The sequence below is a fragment of the Vigna radiata genome, chromosome 7 (assembly GCF_000741045.1).
Source record: "Vigna radiata var. radiata cultivar VC1973A chromosome 7, Vradiata_ver6, whole genome shotgun sequence".
Classification (NCBI taxonomy): Eukaryota; Viridiplantae; Streptophyta; class Magnoliopsida; order Fabales; family Fabaceae; genus Vigna; species Vigna radiata.
Window position 1 is genome coordinate 49,702,123 of NC_028357.1, and position 23,132 is coordinate 49,725,254.

At 32.8% G+C, this 23,132-nt stretch overlaps 3 protein-coding genes across 13 annotated transcripts in view; 1 reads left to right on the forward strand and 2 right to left on the reverse strand.

The window, feature by feature from the left end:
* The window catches only part of LOC106768808 (snRNA-activating protein complex subunit), a 21,576-nt gene extending 16,682 nt beyond the window's left edge, over positions 1–4,894 (forward strand). For all 11 annotated transcript variants that reach the window (XM_022784103.1, XM_022784104.1, XM_022784098.1 and 8 more), the window contains one exon: positions 4,336–4,894. In XM_022784103.1, coding sequence (XP_022639824.1) covers positions 4,336–4,620 — 285 coding nt within the window. In that variant the 3' untranslated portion in view covers positions 4,621–4,894. The remainder of the gene's footprint in view (positions 1–4,335) is intronic.
* A 1,441-nt stretch (positions 4,895–6,335) lies between these two features.
* LOC106768700 (probable galacturonosyltransferase 4) lies at positions 6,336–11,089 on the reverse strand. Its single transcript, XM_014653973.2, has 9 exons — positions 10,394–11,089; positions 10,236–10,270; positions 10,099–10,143; positions 9,896–9,974; positions 9,528–9,784; positions 8,419–8,687; positions 7,882–8,239; positions 7,051–7,626; positions 6,336–6,827 (listed from the first exon to the last, which is right to left on the reverse strand). Exons 1-9 carry the CDS (start codon positions 10,494–10,496, stop codon positions 6,552–6,554), a joined length of 1,998 nt encoding a protein of 665 aa, XP_014509459.1. The 5' UTR covers positions 10,497–11,089; the 3' UTR covers positions 6,336–6,551.
* A 7,886-nt stretch (positions 11,090–18,975) lies between these two features.
* On the reverse strand, positions 18,976–22,670 carry LOC106766556 (subtilisin-like protease SBT5.4). Its single transcript, XM_014651277.2, has 11 exons — positions 22,522–22,670; positions 22,283–22,392; positions 22,113–22,210; positions 21,860–22,024; positions 21,551–21,656; positions 20,750–21,272; positions 20,581–20,675; positions 20,259–20,504; positions 20,054–20,168; positions 19,734–19,947; positions 18,976–19,630 (listed from the first exon to the last, which is right to left on the reverse strand). Exons 1-11 carry the CDS (start codon positions 22,639–22,641, stop codon positions 19,095–19,097), a joined length of 2,328 nt encoding a protein of 775 aa, XP_014506763.2. The 5' UTR covers positions 22,642–22,670; the 3' UTR covers positions 18,976–19,094.
* Positions 22,671–23,132: the final 462 nt, after the last annotated feature.

The following is a 23,132-nucleotide window of genomic DNA, read 5'->3' on the forward strand; positions in this document are numbered from 1 at the left end:
CCATTGTCCCTTAAAATGGACATTTTTGTGTAATAGAAAGTTAAGTGTGCAGTAATAATATTTCACTATTCCATTTTCTCTCCCAAACTTTAACACTATTCATAAGATAACATGCAGTTAGGATGACATCCCCCCAGTGATGGATAGGAATATGAGCACCAAGCAAAAGGGTACGAGCAGTTTCAACCAAGTATCTATTTTTTCGTTTTGCTATACCATTTTGTTGTGGTGTATGAGGACAAGTAGATTGATGTAAGATACCATGGGAACTCAAGATGGCAGAAAAAGAGGATGAGAAATACTCTTTTGCATTATTACTTCTTAATATTTTGATTACTTGACCAAATTGATTTTTAATTTCATTCAAAAAGGATGTAAAGATAGCTAACAATTCAGAACGATTTTTCATAAGATAAACCCAAGTACATCTTGAATATTCATCAATGATGGTAACAAAATACCTAAAACCAAAAGAGGAGATACGACTAGGTCCCCATATATCAGAATGGATGATGGAAAAACTAGAATTACATATTGATTGAGACTTTTTAGGAAAGGAATATCTAAAATGTTTTCCTAGTTGACATGACTCACATTCTAAAGTCTGGAGACCACTAAGTTCAGGACACATCTTTTTTAATTTGGACAAATGAGGATGACCCAGTCACCCTTGGACGAGATCCAAAATGGTATAGTCCACCAGTTTCATATCCTTCTCCAATCTGTCTCCCCGACCCACGCTCCTGTATAACAAAAGATTTGTGATAAAAGGTTATTGAACAATTTAACATTTTAGTCAACTGGCTTAGGGAAATTAAATTAAAAGGACAATTAGGGACAAAAAGGACAGAATTGAGATTTAGGGTGAGAGACAAGGAAACATGACCAACTCCCTTGGAGGAAGTTTTAGAACCATTTACAAGGGTTATGAAATGAGGTTTTTCTCGAAAGGAAATAGATGAGAACAAAGAGGTATTACCAGAAATGTGATCAGAAATTTTGACCTTCCATGGATTGAGAAACGTAGGTTGTTGATGTACTTAGAGATTGAGACGGTTGTGACAAGTTATTAGACTTTAACCTTAAATACTCTTGATATTCATCCTCAGTGAACGTGGTAGTGGACATTTCACTCTTCGAATTCGAAGTGGAAGTTTCAGTCTTTGAAATATTGGCAGTTTTGGAAGGGAAACCATGTAAGTAGTAGCAATTCTCTTGAGTGTGACCCATCCTTTTGCAATATGTGCATTGACGTCCCCGACCTCCTCGTCCTCCTCCTCTAGTGCCACGTCCTCCTCTTCCTCGTGTGACAACCATGACAGATGACTCCACTTATGCTTCCTGAGTTTGAGATACTGGGACACGCAGAAGGCGAGTGGTCAATGTTTTCATGGAGGGGACCTCATGACTGGTTAGAAATTGATCTCTAAGATGATCATAATTGGGATGCAGGGCATGAAGAATCAACACCATGTAAAATTTGCCTAGTTTCTTCTTGATATCCTCTAATGGATCCGCTTCCAAAAACATCTTGAGTTCTTCGACAACAGATTGGGCTTCAGCCATGAAAGACACCATATCATGGTTTTTCATTTTAAGAGTTGCAAGCTTGTTTGTGGTTTCATAGAGACGTTGAATATCGTTGGCATGGATGCTTTGAGCTTTCTTCCAAAAGGAGTGACAAGTTTTGAAAGCCCTCATAGATATAAGAAGTCTGGGTTCCACTGATTGCCATAATAGGGCACACAACTAGAAATCTGCTTGTTTCCACTGATCAGGTTTTTCGACAGGCACATGGCTTCCATCTCGCTCAAGGTGATCATAATGCCCTTGGCCAAGGAACCACATTTCAACGGCAGTAGATCATGATAGATAATTTTTTCCATTTAGCTTCTCAGAGGTAATTGATGGACTTCCGGAGAAGGAAAGTATTGTTAGACGCCATCTTTGAAGAAGATGAAGTGCACCAACGAGGAACAAGAAAACTGTAAGGGTTTAGATTAATGAAACTGTGATGGTCGACGAGGTGAATGCCAGCGACTGTGGCCGGTGACGGTGGACGGCCGGCGGCGGTGGCCGGAGACAGTGGCTAGCGGCGGCGGATTGCCGGCAACGGTGGCCGGAGACGGTGGCCGGAGACGGTGCTGGCGATGGTCGGAAGGTGGCAGCCGACAGCGAGACAGAAACCAAAGCGGGATCGACCCGCTCTGATATCAAGTTGAATATAGTGAAAACTCCCTTGTGTTCAATACATACATAGGGTCCTTTATATATAATAGAACAAATATGGGCTAAGCCCAAAATACAAATAAGAAATAACAACAAACTAAATAAGAAATAACAGCAAACTAACTAATAAAGATAAAAGATAAAGATAATATATCTAACAAACCTAGACTGTTTTACCTTTTATTGCCATATATGGTTACAAAAAGAGACAGGACACTTACCTTTAACCCTAACCCTAAAGTAATAATAAATCATCACTACTCTTGAAGGTGAAATGTATAAACTGAATCCTAAGTCCTCTTGGATTCAGTTAAAATGTCTGTCAGTTGTTCATTAAGGCCGACAAACTCAATAATAAGTTCCATGGACAACAAATTTTGTCTAGCAAAATGGTAATCAATCTCTATATGTTTAGTTTTCTCACAAATCACCATATTGAAGGCAATATGACAAGCTTCTTCATTGTCACAGTATAACTTCGTTTGCTTGTTTTCTCAAAATTCCAACACTTAGTTCACATGTAGCTAGGGCCATATATTTAGTTTTTGCACTAGATAGGGCAACAACATTTTGTTTCTTACTTTTTTGAAGATATAAGGTTCCCTCAAGGAGTACACTGTATCCTATGGGAGATCTTTTGCCAATAGGACAACCAATACAATCTGCATCAAAATAACCCAAATTTTAAGTATTTACTGTGTTCTCGTACAACAACCCTTGTCTTGGATTCCCTTTTACACATCTAAAAAATGCAAATCATAGCATTCTAGTGATCAATGTGAGCATTTTCCATAACTTGACTCAACTCCCATTGGATAAGAAAGATCAAGACTTGTTATACTGCAATAAAGGAGTTTTGCCACCAACCTTCTATATCTCTCAGGGTTTGAGAGAAGTTCACCTTAGTCTTTCCTTAACTTTTGATTTGAGTACTATCAATCAGTTTGCAATTTGACAAGCCTCTATCTTCCAAAATATGAAAAGCATATTTTCTTTGTGAAATGATGACACCTTCTGATTGTGCCACTTCAATACTAAAAAATATTTTAGATAATCCAAATCTTTGGTCTGAAAGTGACTAAATAAATGCTTTTTTAATTGATCAATTCCAGTGATACGATTTCATGTAACAAGAATATCATGAACATAAGCTATAAGAATACCAAGAAGTTGCAAAACAAGATATTAATGAATGAGTCAAATGGCTCTAATTAAATTATAAGGACAATGAAGAATGAACAAGAAAAAATTTAAATTTAGTTAATTGATGAAGAAACTTGGCCAACTCCTTCCATTGGTAGTGGTAATGCGAAGAGGAATCTATGGGGAAGAAATGGGGAAAATGAAGAAATTTTACCAAAGATTTGGTATGAGACACTTAAATCAAGAGTTTATGGATTATAGCCTTGCAAGGATTGAGAAATACATACAGTTGACACTCTTGACATCGAAAAGGATTGACCAAGATTGATTGATTTCCTAGACTTCTACTGCAAAAATTCTTGGTAATCTTCAAAAAATTTAGATTCTGAATTTTCAGATTTAGACATAAGCAACATTGTCTAGAAAACCATGCAAGGAATACATTCACTTGCAATATGAGCCTTGAGGATTGTCACTCTGGCCCCACATCCTCTATGGTTGCTACAACCTCCTCCTCTTCCTCATGGTGCTACCATTGCTGATGTTTCAATAACATCAACCTAATTTTCATCTTTTAACAAGGTAAGCACCCGAAGAAGTTGTTACTAAGCTGTCTATTGAAGGAATTTGATCACCAAATAAAATTTGGTCATGTGTATGATCAAAATTCGAGTGTAAGCTTCACATAATAGGACAACAGGGATGACTATTGGAGATAGTAGACTGAGATGACCGGGACTCTTGATACCAACTTAAATAAATAAGATGGAGAAAGTACACGATATTCAAGAAGAGGCAAGACACTTAAAACCTAAATTCAAGATACAAAATAACATTATATTCCACGAAGAGGATGTTTCATACCAGATTGAGACTATTCTTTTATATATATTTGAAAATTTTGTATGAGATATGCTTTGTAGTTTTTCTTTACTTTGTTGTAAATTGTTCTCTGCCCCGCAGGGTAACTGCACCCACACCTTAGTGATACGAGATATGAGGTTAATTCATCCTGATGACGTGAATAATCGAGCTCTCTATCCAATAATCACGTTTCAGCTGAAGTTACGTTTTCAGAAGTGCAGTGTTTGCAAAATATTCAGAGCTACAAAGATCACTGTGGATGACAAGTGGACACCAGAAAACCCTTGTTATTTTTGTGATGAATGTTTTTCCCTACTTCATCAAGCAGAGGATGGCACTGCATTATATACCGACTTCGTAGAGTATGATTACAACCATGATTAATTGCTGTTAGCCTTGGACGAACACCAACAGGCGATTAAAGTTACTTACAAAAAGCTCATTCAAAATTGCTTCTTTCATTATGTATTGAATTTTTTTTATCTTTGAAAGTAAAATCTATAGGTCTACAGGGTAGGAAAAAAATTGTTAGATGCCTTCTTGAAGATGCTTATGAATAAATGTTATTTACAATAATGTGTTTTTCGGATCAACTGAAAAGAGTAGGTACGCTGCCGCATACACAAACAAAAAGTATACACCAGTTTCTACCTCTAAAGCTAATGCTAATATATTTAGATTCTCCCTTCAAAGCTAATGCTCTGTATTTAAATGACACAGGTTCAAATATTAGAGATAAAATTAATTTATATTATATGTATGGATGTAAAATTTAGTTTATAAGTTGATTTTATAAAATTAAATTAAATTTTATATTTATTTATATAATATAAATTGATTTTATAATAATGTATAGAAAAGTTAATCATCCTGAATAACATGTATTACACATGGCTTTCTTTTATTATTTCTATAACATAATAAAGTTGTCTTTTATTCACCTAAATTAAAAGATTAAGTTAGGGGGATATTCTACTTTAGTCCATAAACTTGTGAACTGAAGTACTTACGTGTTACGTGCTTACAATGAATAAATGCCCTTCTAAGAATATTTTCATCCTACAAAATTTCAGGGTTTGATTTCAGTCACCCATCAAATTTTGGATTCAAAATTATCTTTAGTTCCCATAAATTAGTTTTAAATTAATTTTACCGCTTATATTTAAGACCCGAAAAAAGTGAAAAAATAACACAGAAGTTTAATTTTTCATGTAAATGTAAAAGAAAAACTGTCCATATTGCTAATAATTTATAGATATTTATACTACATTACATGTTTTACGTGTTTGGTATAATTGATTATACAATTACTATTTTATCAATATTTATATTTTTTCAGTATAATAATAATAATAATAATAATAATAATAATAATAATAATAATAATAATAATAAATGTATTGCCTTTTATATATCTTATTTCCTTTTTTCTACTCCAAATTGTTTTATTTTTCATGTTTTTACCTATTCATGTTCCATCATTCGTTTAAACTAAAGGATGAAAGAAAAGTATAAAAAACTAAAAATAAAGGACATTAAATTGTAAGAATTATATTCAAATTTAATTATTGATATGTAAATTAAATATTACCCTATTGTCACAGTAAATAAGGCCTTTTCCAAACATAATTAAGTTTGACATAACACCTCATCATATCTAGGACAAGGTTGTAAATATAGGAAAACACAAGAAGCAGAGAGAGAAGATAACGCAATTCAAATCCATATTAAGGTGACTGAATGAGGTGTGTTTGAGTGTTCTCAGAACTTCACACGTAAACATAAATCACTAAAAGCAATATACATGCTTACAATGTGATGTGATCCGTGAGTTCCTGTAGACATAGCAGCGGGTTCCACCACCACGTGATTATAACTAACAAAACCTTTGTTTTTCAAACCCAACCTGTATATGGGACCCTGCTTTGATTTGAATGTGATGTGACATATTTAGTATTGCACCACACAATCTTTTTTTGTTTCAGTTGAGTCAAATTGTCGGTGCATGATGCAACAAGGATGATCCAACATGCCCACGAAATGTTTTTCTTCCATTCAACTAATAAGGGTTATTCGGGTTGGATTAGAAGCTATAAACAGAAAGGAATTTTAAGTAAGACTAACATTTCATTATATGAGCGAATTGATTTTGGCTGGGTTTGTTTTTCCATGCCGAAATCGAAATCTGACTGATGTTGCAGACCTATAACAACATACTCATGAAGCTGTAACAAAATACAAGCTCTACACATGGAGTTGCAGACCTATAAGAACACATCAAATGCCAAGAGAACTTTGAAAATTAAATGTATCATCTATGGATTGATGTTGCATTCTCGCAAATACACAAGATCATGGTCAACATACTTTGTCCAATAACCTCGGAACTTGGGAATAGAGATCTCAAGCCATGGTTTCATGTTTCCATTGTAGTGGATAACAGCAGCCCGTTCAATTTCTTTTTGGTTGGTATTGGGGTTGTAGCCTAGACCCAAGACATGCCAAGAACGGTGCAATGGGAAAGTGCGTTTCCAGAATGTTATGAGACCGGGCGGCAGTGTTCCTAGCTTCCATAGTTGTCTATCGTGATTCTGTATGTCAGTTTAGTTACAAAGGAAACATCAGTTCAGAATTCAAATCAGAAATAAATGATACATTGACATTTTGATATCATGTTAAAATTATGGGATTTTAACCAATCCTAAGAGATCATAATCTAAATTAAGATAACATATGATTCATATATGATAACACTATATAGTCTACTTATGCATTCTGATATTAAGAAAATGGAAAACAATGCGTTTTGCTTACCAACTTCTGCCAATTGTGGTACACCTCGGTGATGTTTTGCTTCTTCCATTGAACCAAATCAAAAATATTCATGCCGTATGCCCATCCACATGCACGAGGGTCAAAGTTATTTGCAATATGAGGATTTGAGAAATTGAGATAGCGGTCAAAACGATGGAAACTTTGTTGACAAGTTTCTACTGCACCATTAACATTGCCCTTCAAATCAATTGACCAAAGACCAGTCAGATCTTTCTGCACAACTACATCATCATCTAAGAATAAAACTTTGTTGAGCTTTGGAAAGATCTCAGGCAGGTAGAAACGAAGGTGGTTCAATATAGATAAATATTTCGGATTCCGGAACTTTAAGTTCGAATCAGAACTTGCCCGTTGAGTCTTAAAGTAAAAGTCTATCATAGAAGGAGAACCCAACTGCTTAAGAACTGGACTGTAACTTGAATTCAGCCATGTAAAGTCTTCAATGTTCTGAACTTGAATGGTTGCCTTTCTTGGTGGATTCACCAAAAACCACATCCTCATTGCCGCATAATTGAGCCTATCAGTGACGATGTGGAAAACATGTTTTGAGGTGTCCTGAAAAGTTATTAATGTAACATACTTAAATGATATAATCCGAAATGGCAGAGTCACTGTTAATATCAGATAGCTCCAGTTTCTATCTTTTCATTTTTAATTCTTCACTAACTATAGGGGCAGAAGAAATGGAAACGAATTTGAGTCAAAATAGAGACAGTATTACAGTAACTGCAAAGACAAACCAAATTTTCATCGGTGTTCCAAGCCTGGGAGATAAAAACTACTTAAGAAATTTCTGCGAAAATAATTTACCTTGGCATGGGAAACAGTAGAATTCACAACAACAGCCGTTGCCAATATGTTATCTGAAAATATAGCATAATGGTATAGTTTGGGGTCTTCTAACTTCTGTTGATTTGGGAATTGTTGCTGAGAAGTATTCAAGCTATAATACTCAGTTGTAAGGCGCAATGGAAGACAATGGAGACCTTTAGGCAATGTTTTTGCTATCAACTGTGTTAAGAACAGGGTCTGTTTCTTGTGCACACGAAGCTGCTCCTCTGTTGAGTGGAGCATAGCCCTAAGCTTCTTCACAGCAGAGGTGCAATCATTCTGAACTTGCCTTCCTTTTATCAATGTTTGCTCCATTGCCCTCATTCTCTCATTTGCACTGCATTAGTACACAGTAAAAAAATAAGACTAAAGACTGAATAATAAAATGTAGCTCAGTGCAGAATTGAACTACTCAACATGTGCAGATAAACTTAAAAGATGAAAAACTAACTTATGATTTATAAAAACATGAAAACCCAACGACATGTATAACAAGATTCTTTAAGCTACACTTACTTCCTTGGTAAATCAGAATCTTTGCTTGCATCTCCTAGTGTTCGTGAGACTTCCTTCACCCGTAATCGAAGCTCTCGAGTGAGATGGGGAATGTTTCTTATTGCCTGAAGGGAAAGAAATACCTTGGCCTGGATGAGCTGATCTTTTAGTTGTCTCAGTCGAGTATCAGCTGGTTTTAGGTCATTATACTTATCAGTTTCCAATAATGAGGGTCCTTTCTTGGTTATTTGACCAGAAGATTCAAGATGCTGTTGCTCCTGCTTAGTGTCCTGAAAGAGGATGCACCAAATGTAAAGAAGAATACTTCAACCTATGCTGAGGTTGTTTAACATTTATTATATTAATAATAATGTGATATTTTTTCTGAATATGTAAGCTAAGAAAATAAAGTAAAGCGCAGTGATGGCAACACTTTGTTTCTTTTCCTTGTTCAGCAGGCCTGGGAATGAAATAATTTAAACTATATAAGTATGATCCAGGAAACACGACCTCGGATTACAAGTTTGAATACAAAAATTTATTTTGGCTGTTAGCATTAGTTCTACTCATATTGATAGCCTCTTTACTCGAGCTTTTTTGAAGCTCTACAAGGCATATATTTATGAAAGCCAAACGAGAGAGTGAGAGAAGAAAAAAGGTTGAACTCAACCAACGTATATATGTTTCTTAACATAATTACACTGCCATAATTGCACTCTAAACCCTATATATAATATTTGGGCCACAACTGGATATGTAAACAAATCTGGTCCAAGATGTGTTCATCAAGGACGCAAAAACCTGCATTTTTAGATTACCGTGGTACCAACTTGACAAAAAGGGCATTCAAACATGAACACATTTTCAATTAAGAATGAAGTATGGCAAAGCAAGCAATGGAAACAAAACGGCTTGATCTTAAATTCCTCATAGCATTATCAATTCAGGGTTCAAGCAACGGAAGCATTCAAGTATGTTTATACTTCATAGACGATGAGTAACCAGCTACTAGACATACATGCACTGATTTGCATAATTTGTTTAGCATGACCAGAACCCTATAGAAACTTTTGAACTCAAACTGAACAAAGAAAGAAGCAGACAAATCAAGAGGCACGTCTATCGCATACCATAGTTTCAGATGCTTGATCAGAAGCATCGAAAGATTTAGCTAGTTTCCCTTCATTGTCATCAACATCAATAGCATCTTCCCCATTTACAACATCACCTGTTGTATCATATTTCTCCAGGTTGCCGCTTTGATTTCCTCCATTTACAACATCGGTCACCAGTTTGATGGTGTTTTCACCTTTAGTTTGACCTCCCTCATTTGTAGCTGACAATACCCTCGCAGATGCATGCTCCCCCGGTTTGGAAAAGAGAAAGCCTAGGCCAACCAAACAATATCATAGACAATAGTGAAAATTACAAGAAACAGAAGCCCAGCAGAGAAAGGGAGAAGAAAAATCTTGCTGAACAAGAAGAACAAACAAAATACCACGAGGCAAATTCTTTGTGTTTTTAGTGTCCTTGATATGTACAACCTCACTTGGTTCCTCAAGGGCAGCAGAAAATTCCTGTTTTCAAAAAAAATTATCAAGGATTTAGTTCACCCGCACATGCAGCCGCCAGCCATAAAGGAAAATTTCATCGCAAAGTTGCGGTATGGAGTAAAAGGAAAAAGAAAGAAGGAAAATATGCCTGGGGCAGGAGATTCAAACGGCCAGAATCTGCTGCACTGACAGCCTGAGACAACATAACAATAGAAAACCCACTAAGTCACAGATCTCATTCTGCTTAAACAAAAATTCAATTTATCTATCAGGTATATTACTCACAAAAGCAGTTACGGCTTCAATAAACTCCTGCTCAGCTGCAAAACGCATACAAAAGACATTCAAGACAAACAAAGAATTTAGCTAATTGAAAAGGCATAGGAAAAGATTAAAACCATTTATTAGCAGTTTCCAATAAATGAAGAAAAAGAGAGAAATACCAAAGGGGTATTTGAATGTGCCAAGACGTTCAGTGTAGAGCACAATCGGAGCAACAACAGTAATAGAAAGCAGCAGCAACACAATATTTCTGGTGGTTATCATCTCTGCTCAAACCCACTGCAGTGATTGGTGTCGCCAAGGAGCCACAATGCCTCTGCTGTCTTTTTCCCGTGTAGAATCTATCTCATAGGGCACTGACACGACCAAAAGCAAAGAAATTTCATCCCAAGACACAAACTTTTTAAGCTGTAAAACAGACCCACTTTGTGTTTTAAGCTCTGGGCACGTTACAAATCTGAGGATTGTACAAAAGGAGCATGAAGAAGCGAATCTAAATGAAGTACATAGAGTTGGCGAAAAAAACGCATTTTGGGGTGGTAAAGAGAGAGATGCGTAGAAAATGTGGCCATAAACCACACAAAGAGATAAGACCCGTTCTTCAAAAGCCGCTACTTTGTTGTTGCAATGTAAAAACAAGAGATGAGGAAGTCGTAGACAATAGATGGCAACTAAAGCATTGATGAAAGACAAAGGAGAGATAATAAGAGAGATATGAAGACAATGACACCAAACATAATGATCAACTCATAATGAATGAACGAATCAGTGTTTAGCTGTGTTGTAGTCTCTGTGTGCGTCCGTGATATGTTCTTTATTTGCTAATGCCAACTTTTTTTCCTTCTCAGAAGGCATGAATTCAATGGGAAAAAAACCACTGAATGGTGAATGATGCATGCCTAAAACCGACAAAAAAATTTTGGAAAGAAAAAGTAAAGATCGATTTTTTAAGGTAATCTTGGTATTAATTTTGCTATGAATGGTATATTAATGGTATCGCGGGTGGGACATTGCCCAATAAAGTAATCCCCACACACATTTCTCTGGTTTTTTCCAATTACACGTTTGTCTTAGGATGTTATTGTCAGAGCTCATTTTATTTTATCACTGAATTTTTGTTCCAAAATCTAAGAAATCCTTCATGAATAGATTCATCTCCAACAGCCCAAACAAGTAAATCAATCTTCGATTGTTATGTAAACTTAATATTATGATAATGACTTATTGAAATACAATAACCTGCAAATTTATGAAAAACTGTTCATCCCTTTTGAGTTTTGAAGAAAGTTTTCTTTGGCAATTGTTTCATTGAGCTGTGTTGTTATGGGATTGGTCAAATACTCTTGCCAAATTCGTTACTAAAATTAAAATAATGTAACTCCACAAGATTTAGGAAAAAAATATACATATAACATGTATAAATTTATCCCAAAAATAATAAAATTTAACTGTTATTTTATTCTTCTTTCTCCGTAACATAGAAAATAAACAATAATTATTAAAACTAGAAGTAAAGATATATACAAATTCAATTGTATGAGTTATCACATTATAATTACAATTAATTCAATTTTCTTAATCAATGATCAATTAAAAATCAACACATGCATGAAATTTACACAGTAAAAATAAATATTCAATAAAGATTACTTATTTACATTTTATAGCAAAATTTTTATTATCTATGTCACACTAATAATATCACTTTATCCATATTGTCGCTTTATCCATTTAGTTACATTGGATATATACATTGATTTCACAAATCAACATAAGTTTAAAACATTTTATATGTAAAACTCTCTGTGCTCCAAATATGTAATATACTCAATTTATATTTTAATACGTATATTCAAATCTGTATTAGATGGATCAGACGGTAAAAGAATTGTCTTGAAAAGACATAGTTGACTGTCTCATGATGGATGATCGGTTATAATATTCGGTTTATGAAGAGGTTAAGGTAAGACGTAATTAGAATCATTAGGTCGTGATTAAGATTCTACTAATTGTAAACACATGGTAAAAACTATAAATACAGGTCATATGTAATAGGTAGATGATTCACATTTACTACAAATTTATTACTGTTCTAGATTTACTGAGTGGACTGTACATTGATTTAAGTGTCGAAGAACCTTTAACAGGTACCCGACCAGACGGTATTCAAAGAAGAATAAGAAATCTAAAGGTAGAACCGAATGACCTAAAAGACAAATTGTGAAATGTTGATAATAACTTCCCAACCGAAACAAGTTGGTATTACATTTATAATAAACTTCATTTTTTACAAATCCCAATAATATTTAAATCATCACAACACCATTTAAATTCACAAGAAACTTAAAAAATACAATACATTTAAAAATCTCGCTTAAGTAATACTAACTCATTTTAGTGAAATTCAAAAGAATATAAAATGTGTTTTTTTTTTCAACCAACATAAACAAAGTCTAACCATTTATTTTATTTTTGTTTGAGCGATAATATATCGTGAAAATGAATAAAAAAACATTTGAATGTGATAATTCAAAACACATAAAAAACTGAAAAAAAAAAAACAAGTTTTATAAGCTATACCCTCTTAACAAGTTTAACATACCAATTTTTAACTACTGATTGAACAAAATCCCCTTTTGACCATTTAAACTTAATTTGGTAAGGCAAAACTAAAAATACTATTCAATGAAGTTCGTGCACAATTTAATTTAACCAACAAAATCTCAAGGTTCTACTAAATTTTAATCTATAATTAAATGCAACTTCTATTCTAGCATGCATTAAGTTTCAATTAAAACTACAATGTTCATCTAATACAATATCCACCCAACTCTTAAATACATCTCAAATAGAAGAGCAAATATACCATAAGTTCTTATTTAAAATTAGGTTTAATAGGTTCGGACGTCCCTATATTTGGAGGTTTGTTTCAATTGGGTCCTCCAATTTTTGAAGTGATCAATTAGGTCCCTAATTTTGTCAATTTGAATCAATAAAAGCCTTCTGTTAAATGCAGTTAACGCCGTGAAGTTTTTGAACATGTGGCACGCTGACGCTTCCAGGTGACATCGTTTCAAGTGCATAGGTGGATTATTAAAGGGTGAAATCCCTTTTAATCTAGGGATTTCACCTTCAAATACACCCTTTTAATCTAGGGATTTCACCCTTTTATAATCCACCTATGCACTTGAAATGGTGTCACCTGGAAGCGTCCCACATGTTCAAAAATTTCACGGAGTTAACGGAAAGACTTTTATTAATTCAAATTGACAAAATTAGGGACCTAATTGATCACTTTCAAAATTAGAAGACCCAATTGAAACAAACCCCCAAATACAGAGACCTTCGAACCTATTAAACCTTAAAATTAACATTTAATTCTCAACTCATTTATACATGTATTTCTTCAATTCAATCAAATCGCAAAGTAATTCACTTCCTAAATAGATCCTAAAAGAGTATAATAATATTCCAAATATAACTTCTATGGCCTTATTTGTTGTGTTCTTCAAGAAACTCGTCTAAATAAATCATAACTGTTATTAAAAAACATCTCTACTGGTTTGATAATAATAGCTATGTATTACTTTTTATATAATGCTACAGACTCTTTAACTATCTATAAATATTATTATATATTATTGGGACGTGTATGAAATGAAGTTTTCTCTACTGCGTTATTTTCTACATTAACATAGTACAAAATATTCTTAAAGGTAAAACTGTTAAAATTCAAGTGTCAAGTGCAAAGAAAAAAAAATCATTGTTTATTTTTAGAAAAAAGGCACTATAAAGTTTTATTTGTTTCAAAAAAATTCTTAAATTTGAAACATTTTCAGATAAAACATAAATTTAAATAAACTTAATTATTTTTTAAGTTTCTAATAAATCTGATAACTCTCAATAATTCTTAATAAATTTTTATGATCTATTGAATATACAATAACTTTATATTTTTTAATAAATTTATTGAGTATTAAATAGACTGCAAAATTTTATTAAAAATTTAATTAAAATTTTTAGATTTATCATAGACTCAAAACAAGTAAGCACTTTAATTATAATCTCAATTAATTTTTAAATTTCACTTCTTTAATGAAGAGAATCTTTTATTAATTTGGGTTAAATTACTAAACTCATATCAATTGCTTATTTATTTTAGTCTCTACTGAATGTTACCTTTTTTCGTAAATATATCTTTTCACTGCTTTTATCATTTTCCTTTTTATATCTTCTAAAACTATATTTTTATTATGCATTAAATACAGAAAACCGAGTTTTTAAAAATAAGAAGTGACTAAAATTTAAGATAAATAAATTATTAGACCTTTTATCTTGAGTCGGCAATTTAAGGATACAAAAAACTTAAATAAAAAACCATATATTCTAAAGATCAATTGGATTATAATGAAACTTAACGTGCTAATTATAAAAAAGTTAAACCTTAATTTTTATCTTTAAATTTAAAATGTTTTCACCTTGAAAAGGTAAAGATTAAAATTTATTGAAATATAATTAAAGCGAAAATTTCTATTTAAAAAAAATCATTCTATAAAATAAAATTAAAATTTAAGATTTTTAATAAAAAAATTAGGGGTATTGGGATTTCTTTTTTGTTGTTATGATTTTTATAAAAAAAAACATTGATTTTCTTTATCACGTTAGTGTCATTTTCTTAAAATTTATCAAAATTGATATTTAAAATAAAAAGAAATATTATGACTAAGACATGTCCTTTTGATATGAAATAAGTTATGATTTTTTTTAAGAATGATAAAAATATTATATTTATAGATATCAACAAATAAAATTGGTGACTTGATAGTTTGTATTTATTATTTGTAAGTACTGAATATTTTAATACCACTTTATAAATAGTTGAGTGTGAGTATTATATTTATTATCTGTTATCTAAAAAATTAAAATAAAATTTTAATTTATATTTTATTAAGGTAAATTTAATTAAAAGTAAAATTGATTTATGTTTTGTCACGTTAAATTTAATTAAAATTAAATTTTATTTTATATTTAATTTAATTTATATTATATTTTATACATTTTTGTAATTTTATTTAAATTTTATTTTATAAATTTATAAAATATGTTTTTTTAAAATATCTGTGAACATCTATCTATATTCGTAGATATTTTAAAATTTACAAATATTTTTTAAATTAATATTTCCACGAGTAAGAGATAAGTAACAGATCAAGTTTTTTAAATAGATAAATATTGTTTGTATTCGATCTAATTCGTTATCATTTCTACTTCTATCATCTTAATACAAATTATTGACAATGAAATCGTGTTAAGAATAACGTAACTTTAATGACGTATTTTTAAACTTAAAAGATGTTTTCAATTAAAATCGTACCAACTTGATATGATTTTAATTTTATAAATGTTTTAAATCAAAGGAGTGTTATCTTACATAACTTCTCCCCCAACAATAAAGTCATGTTACCTCAGTACAACTTAACCATATCCTATATTTATAAAAATTATCCATTTTAGTAAATTAAAAAAGATATTATACTGAAAAAGCCATAAGATGTTGTTTTTTAAAGTTAAAATCCCTATAAAATTTTGTTTCATGCCATCTAGCTTTTATATATATGTATGTGTATACTTTAACCATTTTTTTAGCAAATTCAATTTATATAAAAACTTATGTATAGAAATTTCTTCAAACAACTTTTTAAAAAGTTGAATTTTTAATTTACTTATATACTAATTTTAACAAATAATGAACTCTAAATAAATAGTTGTTAGTAATTTGATTCTTATATTTAGATGTTTGCTTCGTTTGGTTGTTTTTATAGTTAAACTGAGTCTTTAATTTTTTAAAAAGATTTAATATGATATTTTCTTTTATAAATTGAGGATTAGAATTTTTGGAAAATGTTATGTGTCATAATTTAGACATGTCACATTAAAATTTGAATCATTTTCTATTTTGCAATTTCTAACACATGACACTTTCAAAATAAAAAAAAAAGAAACAACTTAGATTTTGATAAGTGAAAAATTCAAATTTTAAGATATTTTCAAATAATCGTATTTATTTTTTTTTACAAAAATACAAAATTCAACCAAGTCTTTTTATAAAGTAAAACCCATTTAATTATAAGAAATATAAACTCAATAACTAAATATAAAAGTTTTTGACATATTAGTTATTTTAAAGAAAAGGTCATCTGTTTTGACATATTATAGTTATTTTATAGAAAAGGTCATTTTTAATAATAGAGATTAAAAAATATATATTTTTACATATTTTTACGTTAATTTGAGATATTATTTTTTATTATTTCATTATAAAACTAATAAAATGAATATAGGTGTTAATTTTTTACCATTGTCCTGTAAATTATTCAAGGATCATTACACTTTTTCTTCGTATATAATTAAAATATGAAAAGAAAATCTTTAACAATTTCTTTTTATAATTTTTTATAATAGTTTGTGATTGATTCGTTTCAAATATTTTTAGAATAAATTCAAATAGACTAAATGATGATAAAATGATGTTAAAAAAGAGTTCTTAAAATATTATCGTACAACAACTTTTCGATCTCACTTTCCATCTGATGCTAAAATCTGGTTTCAATTTTTTCTTGATCTCTTTTCTCTTTTTTTTTTTTTTCTGTCATATATGTTTGTGAGATAACAAGTCATTCAAAATTTTCATACAAAAACTGAATTTATATATATGTGACAGTAGCTCATCCTCTTCAATTATAAAACTAAAACAAAAGCAAGAAAAGAGGAGAAGATCTAATGCATTTGCTACAGCATGAGCTCCAGATTTAACTGATAACATAGTCCATTTAATTTAATCTGGACAATGAATGAAAAGTGAGAATGTCTTCCAGATATTCATGCAGAAAGGAAGAGATTTAAGTTACAATGGAAAAAGAGAAGAATAATATATTAAATATTTTACATCTAACTCCATTAATGTATACACCGTCTTCTGAACTCTATCTGAGATGAACAGTCAGAGAGGGTGTTGAAGGAGAGAGCTCCAAATGCAATCTACATCCTCAGCTTCATGCTCTACCATATCACTCTCAAATGGCTGCCATGCAATGTGCTCCAACTTTTCTTCTCCACTCTCAAACAAACCATATGTCTTCAACAAATCAACACTAGAATTACCTTTCCAGGACGCGTCTTCTTCTTCCAGCAACGATGAGAATTTGTCTTCAAAATCCAAAAACCTCACACCATCTTTCAGCCATGGGAAATCAAACACCCCAAGTCCCAACTCGGATTCCCATGCATCTGAACAACAACCCTCCTTCTCCTTCTCCTTCTCTTTTTCCACGTCTCTTCTCTTTGCGTTCTTCTCATTCTCATACCATTCCTTCTCAGTTTCATCATCTCCTTGTCTCCCTCTCTTCGCCTTCTGCTGCTCCATTTGTAAACCACTGCAAGATTTGCAACAAGAAAAACTTAATCACACCATATCAAACACAAAAACTCAGATACATTATCTCAAGACCCTTTTTAATTGAAGCATGCATTTCTCCATCTCATATTTAACGAATGAATCTCACAACAAACAGATGTAATTACAGAAAGATGAGTAATGGGGTAGGTGGGGCACCTTTAGATGAGTCTTGAGGCGAAGAACCAAGCTTGGTAGAATGGGTATATATATATGTATATATATATATATATATATCTTAGGTTGTAACGTATGCATGTGTCAAATGATTAGAAATGGTAATGGTTACACACACGCCACACCATATAAATAAAATATATTATGCGAAGCAAATTAAACCGTCTCTAAACTCATCGCAGAAACACATGCATGAGCACACTGTCACACATTTTATTTCATGCCATCCACCCTTTTAAGACCAACAAAAGCAATCTGAGATACGTGTTTACTCCTTTTTTTGCGTCCCTAATTTTGGCCACCACAAACAATCAAAGGGGTTTATGTTTAACGTTCCTACTCTCCACTCCCAATCACGGAACACCATGTTTTCTACCTTGCAACGTAACACTTTTTGCGTTTTCATCGTTTCGCACTTATTTTGGGCGTGAAAAGGACACTTTTTTGAGTTTTTCTTTTCTCGGATTCTTGGTAACGAACTATTGGGCTCGTTATTGCGGTGTGGTGAGCCATAATCTATCATAAAAGAGGACCATTCTGTCAAATGATCACGAGGTTAGTCACATTTCACTGACTAAATATTGTTGTGATGACGGAATGATATATAATATAATATAATAATACATACTAGGCAGGAAATTTATGCATAGATCTGATTCGACTGGGTTTATTGATTATTTGATTTTACCCTTAGCTTGGATCAAACATGGAGCCAAACTATATTGTTGGAATTGCAGATGAGGTTCAGCATCTAGAATTTCATGAATTTCAAATTTAATATTGCATGCTAGCTTAATGATTTTTGTTAAGGACAATTAGCCCCTTAAGATTTTACTTTCAGATGAAGCTTACCCGAAATCAGAAAATTGGCTGTTATGTTATCCAGCAGGTGAAAAAATTGTGCAGATATTTGGGATCAAGTTTCCAATATTTACAGTTCAGTGAGAATAAGTCGACTGAATTAAAGTTTCGTATGAATAATTTAAACCTATCAAAATAAAATCCTAATACCGATTGAAATACACACACAAACACTGTTATTAAGTTATAGTGACATAAATATAGATAGAACAAACATTTATTTATTTATTTTGTTCTCACAAATGATGGAGCTAACAATTCTGTCTTATTTGTTCTCCCTTTTCTCAATCTCCTAAGGATGTACATAGAAACTAATAAAGCAGAAGATGAAAAAAAAGATGTCATCCTAATTACTATTCTAATCACAAATTCTACCCTTTAACTCCACCAACTACAATTGGGCTCCTGACTTGATGTTTCCCATCTGACCAAGTTATGCCTCCAAATACTGTAGCCTCACCCGGTATTGTTACTTTCACTGTTATCTTAAAGCTCTTCTCTTCTCCAATTTTGTCAAATTTCAACACACGAGGCTCCACAGAGATGGAAAGACCTGCTGGTACCCTAAGTCTTGCAGTGTAAGTGCCTGGTGACCCAACATTTTTCACCCTCCGTGTCAAGCTAGCTGTGCCATAAAGTTTTGGTATTGTTATTGCAGGGTAGTTGAAATCCAAGATTTCTACTATTTCAGGGCAACGATAATGTGCACCAGAGAATGCCATTATCTGAGTCTGGTTATTGACAGTAAGACAAAGAAAGTTTAGGTAATCATTCATGCTTAAGTCATACACCAACCCCGGATCCATGGCACGATTTGGTCTGATGTGGCCAGACCCATAGGCAAATGGATTTGCCTTCTCACCATCAAAATCAAGCATTGCCTTACCAGTGTTGTCCCTTGTCCTAGCTGAAACACGACATTTTCCAAAACAAATATTCATGTAAATATGTGACACAACAAAAAGATAAAGGACAAAACTTAGATAATGCTAAAGCTTTTAATTAAATACCAGTTGTCATTATTGCAGATTTAATAGCTGCTGGACTCCAAGTAGGATAGAGAGTCTTGAGAAGGCCAACAACTCCAGCCACATGAGGACAAGCCATGGATGTTCCAGACATGGTCATAAAAGGAACCCTGCGATTATCATAATTGAACTCGGTTGGGCTAACACCCCCTGAGTAGGCAGCGATAATGCTTACACCAGGAGCGGTGACATCAGGCTGGAGATATCAAAAAGAGTGCAGAAGAAAAAGAAACCAGGAATTAATCTAAAACCACAGGTTAAAAAACTTATTAAGGAATCACATAATGGACGAATGGGCAAACCTTAAGGATCTCTGGCGTGACTGTGTTGGGCCCTCTTGAGGAGAAAGCTGCCATGATTGGAGAAGGCTTTACCCCCAAGTCAGTCTCGGGTGGTTCAATATATCCTAGCGGAGTCCTGCATGATGACATAATAGCCATTAAAGATGTAGACGGAACAATACTATGTGGGGTATGTTTGAAAGAGAGGAAGAGAGCAAAGAGTTACTCAGTTGAATTCATGTAGGCATAGATAGCAAGCCCATCTTCATAATTAACTTGTGATGCAGGCAGGAGATGAGGATCAGCACTAAGGTCATTGCCAGTAGACTCGTCATTACAAAGAATCATCCCAACTGCACCAGCATCCAAAGCAACCAGACTCTTTTCCATTCTTGGATTGGTACCTCTAAGGCAAACCAATATTTTGCCACTTGCCTTTTTAGGATCAATTGTTCCTCTCAGACACAGAGTACTACATACATTGGACAAGCGTGTTAATCACTACATATAATACATTTTTGGAAAAGTTTTAAACAAGCAGGTCTTACGCGTTTTCAACTGATTCATTGGCCATTTTTGCATCTGCAGCGTTGATGAGTGGGTAAAGCTTCTTTTCCGGCATAGCTTTTGCAAGGCTTGCTCCCTGATAACCAAGAATTGAAAATTTCAATTAAAACTGAACAAACTCTATCAACTACTGAAATAGAAAATATATACCTTGAAGCGTTGTCCATTGTGGAGATGAACAACAGAGTAAAACTCTCTGTCCAAGTTGCTTGCACCAACGGTTAGTATCCAAGGTGCAATATTAGAGACACTTCCAGTAAATGGTCCGGAATTTCCACCAGCACATACGACAGAAATGCCCTTCATGGTAGCATGAAAGGCCCCGATTGCTAAACCATCGTAAAAGTAGTCCACAGCATCGGATCCAAGAGAAAGGGAGAGTACATCAACCCCATCATGTATGGCCATGTCTAAGCCTGCCACGATATCGGCATCATCGCAACCTTCTCCCCAGCACACCTTGTAAGAAGCAACCCGGGCCTTAGGAGAGCCACCTTGGGCAGTTCCATTTCCATACCCAAACACGCTGGCCCCAGGAACAAAGTTTCCTCCTATTGTTGACAGTGTGTGAGATCCATGACCCTCGTAATCTCGTACTGTGTTGTTAAATTTTGCTTCGATTTCTGTTTGGGCAAGATAACCTTTGTTGAAGTACCTTGCCCCTATAAGCTTCCTGCATGTATTATCACAACGTACAACAACCTTAGCTAGCTACACAATTCAATTTTTTTCATTCCGCTAATGTTCGGTTTTTAAGAAACAACTGCACCATAATTGATACACATTCAGGTAAATTCAACAAAAGCTGCATTTTATCTGGATTTTTCTCCTTTGAGAGAGATTTCAGAAAGACTAATTTATAGTAATATTTTAAGATATAATTTTATTTTAATTATACTTTAAAATAAATATTTTATAAATAGGAAAATATTATTGGAAACATTAGATCACCTGTTGCAACGGAATCCGGTCATATCATGTTGACAAACTCCTTTCCACCGTGATGGTATGGGTCCCATCCCCTCGTCGCTAAAGCTTGGAGATTCTGGCCATACACCTACAACACAAGTTTTAATCAGACTTTAAGAAAACAGTAAGTGAAGCTCTGAGCTATCTGTAACAAGAACAGATAGGAAACAAGACCTCTCAGAAATTTTAACTCTCAGATATGTAAAAAATCCCTGCTTTGTGTTTTTGTGATGCCAATACCATAACACATTCTAGTCAAAATAATGGAAATACTAGAGATGATTACAGTACCAGTGTCAAGATGCGCAATAATACTGTCTTCACCATATCTGGCTTTTCTCAACACTGACTCGGAGGGAACTACCCCACCCTTTGTCATGTCCATGAATTCCCATGAATGAGTAGTGTACAGTTTTCTTATTTTGTTTAAGAAAACTGACACAACCTCAGAATGTTCTGCATCAAACACAAACAAGTAACTTTGTTAGTAAAGGATGGAATTTCATTTCTGAATGATATTTTTGTTTTGGTGTGTCATTCTCACCTGCAATGTCAGCAGCTTCTTCCTCTTCCAGCATGGCAGCAAAACCATTGATGTGCCTTGTGTAAGAGTATATCATTGCCTCTTTTGCTTTCTCAAAGCTGCATTACAACACTTTAATTTAGAGGAGTTTTGCACCGAGGATAAAAGCAACATTAATTTAGTGTGTGTACCTTCCAACATAGGATTGAAGGAACTCGTGATGAGCTTGTGTAACCCGATCAAAATCAGCATCCGTGGCTCCTTCACCATGCTCATGTGATCCCATGTAGACTATGTAAGACTGTTTTAAGAAAAACAAAAAAATTTAAACACTTAGTCAACTTGAAAACTAAATGTTTACTGGCTTTGCACAACAATTGTTAAACAACCAACACAAAATGTTGAAGTGAAAATAGTGACATAAAGTAACCTTTTTTGTTGCAAAAGCAGGTGCATGGAAAAGAGATAAGAGAATGAAGGAGAGTAAGAACAAAACTGAATGCTTTGGAGACATCATTTTACTCTCTCTAATAAGATAATGCAGAAACATGAATTTAGAAATGAAGAAGAGAAAGTGAATGAAGTGGAGAAAGATGGATTTGAAGTTCAAATAGCTGGTATTATTTATAAGTGAAGGGAACTCATATGCAAAACAGAATTACATTCTGTTAGAAAAATACTAAATATCTTCCAATATTTAAAATTGAAAGTACAATGTTTATAAAGAAAAATAATATAATTATAAATATTAGAAATTAGAAATAGGATTGTATAGATAAAATTGTTACTTTTCTGTTTTATTCTGTTAACTATTTTTTAAAAATTAAATAAATAAAAAATAAATAAAAATTATTTATAACAAAATTATAAAATTTATTTATATTTACTTTTATAATCATATTTTTGTTACTTTTTATCCATAAAAATCCAAATGTGTTTTCAATAATTTAGATTTATTTATTATATAAAGAACATTCTTCATCTTAGTATACATATTAATTTTTTAAAATGTAATCATTTTCTAGAATTAAAATAAATTTT

Coding starts and splice junctions, on each gene's coding strand:
- LOC106766556 (XM_014651277.2), bottom strand. CDS start 22,641: ATGTTTCTGCATTATCTTATTAGAGAGAGTAAAATGATGTCTCCAAAG. Junction 22,025..22,112: donor AGAAGCTGCTGACATTGCAG/GTGAGAATGACA, acceptor TGTTTGATGCAG/AACATTCTGAGGTTGTGTCA. Junction 20,505..20,580: donor AATGAATCAGTTGAAAACGC/GTAAGACCTGCT, acceptor CAATGTATGTAG/TACTCTGTGTCTGAGAGGAA.
- LOC106768700 (XM_014653973.2), bottom strand. CDS start 10,496: ATGATAACCACCAGAAATATTGTGTTGCTGCTGCTTTCTATTACTGTT. Junction 7,627..7,881: donor CTACTGTTTCCCATGCCAAG/GTAAATTATTTT, acceptor ATAACTTTTCAG/GACACCTCAAAACATGTTTT. Junction 6,828..7,050: donor ACCACAATTGGCAGAAGTTG/GTAAGCAAAACG, acceptor ACTGACATACAG/AATCACGATAGACAACTATG.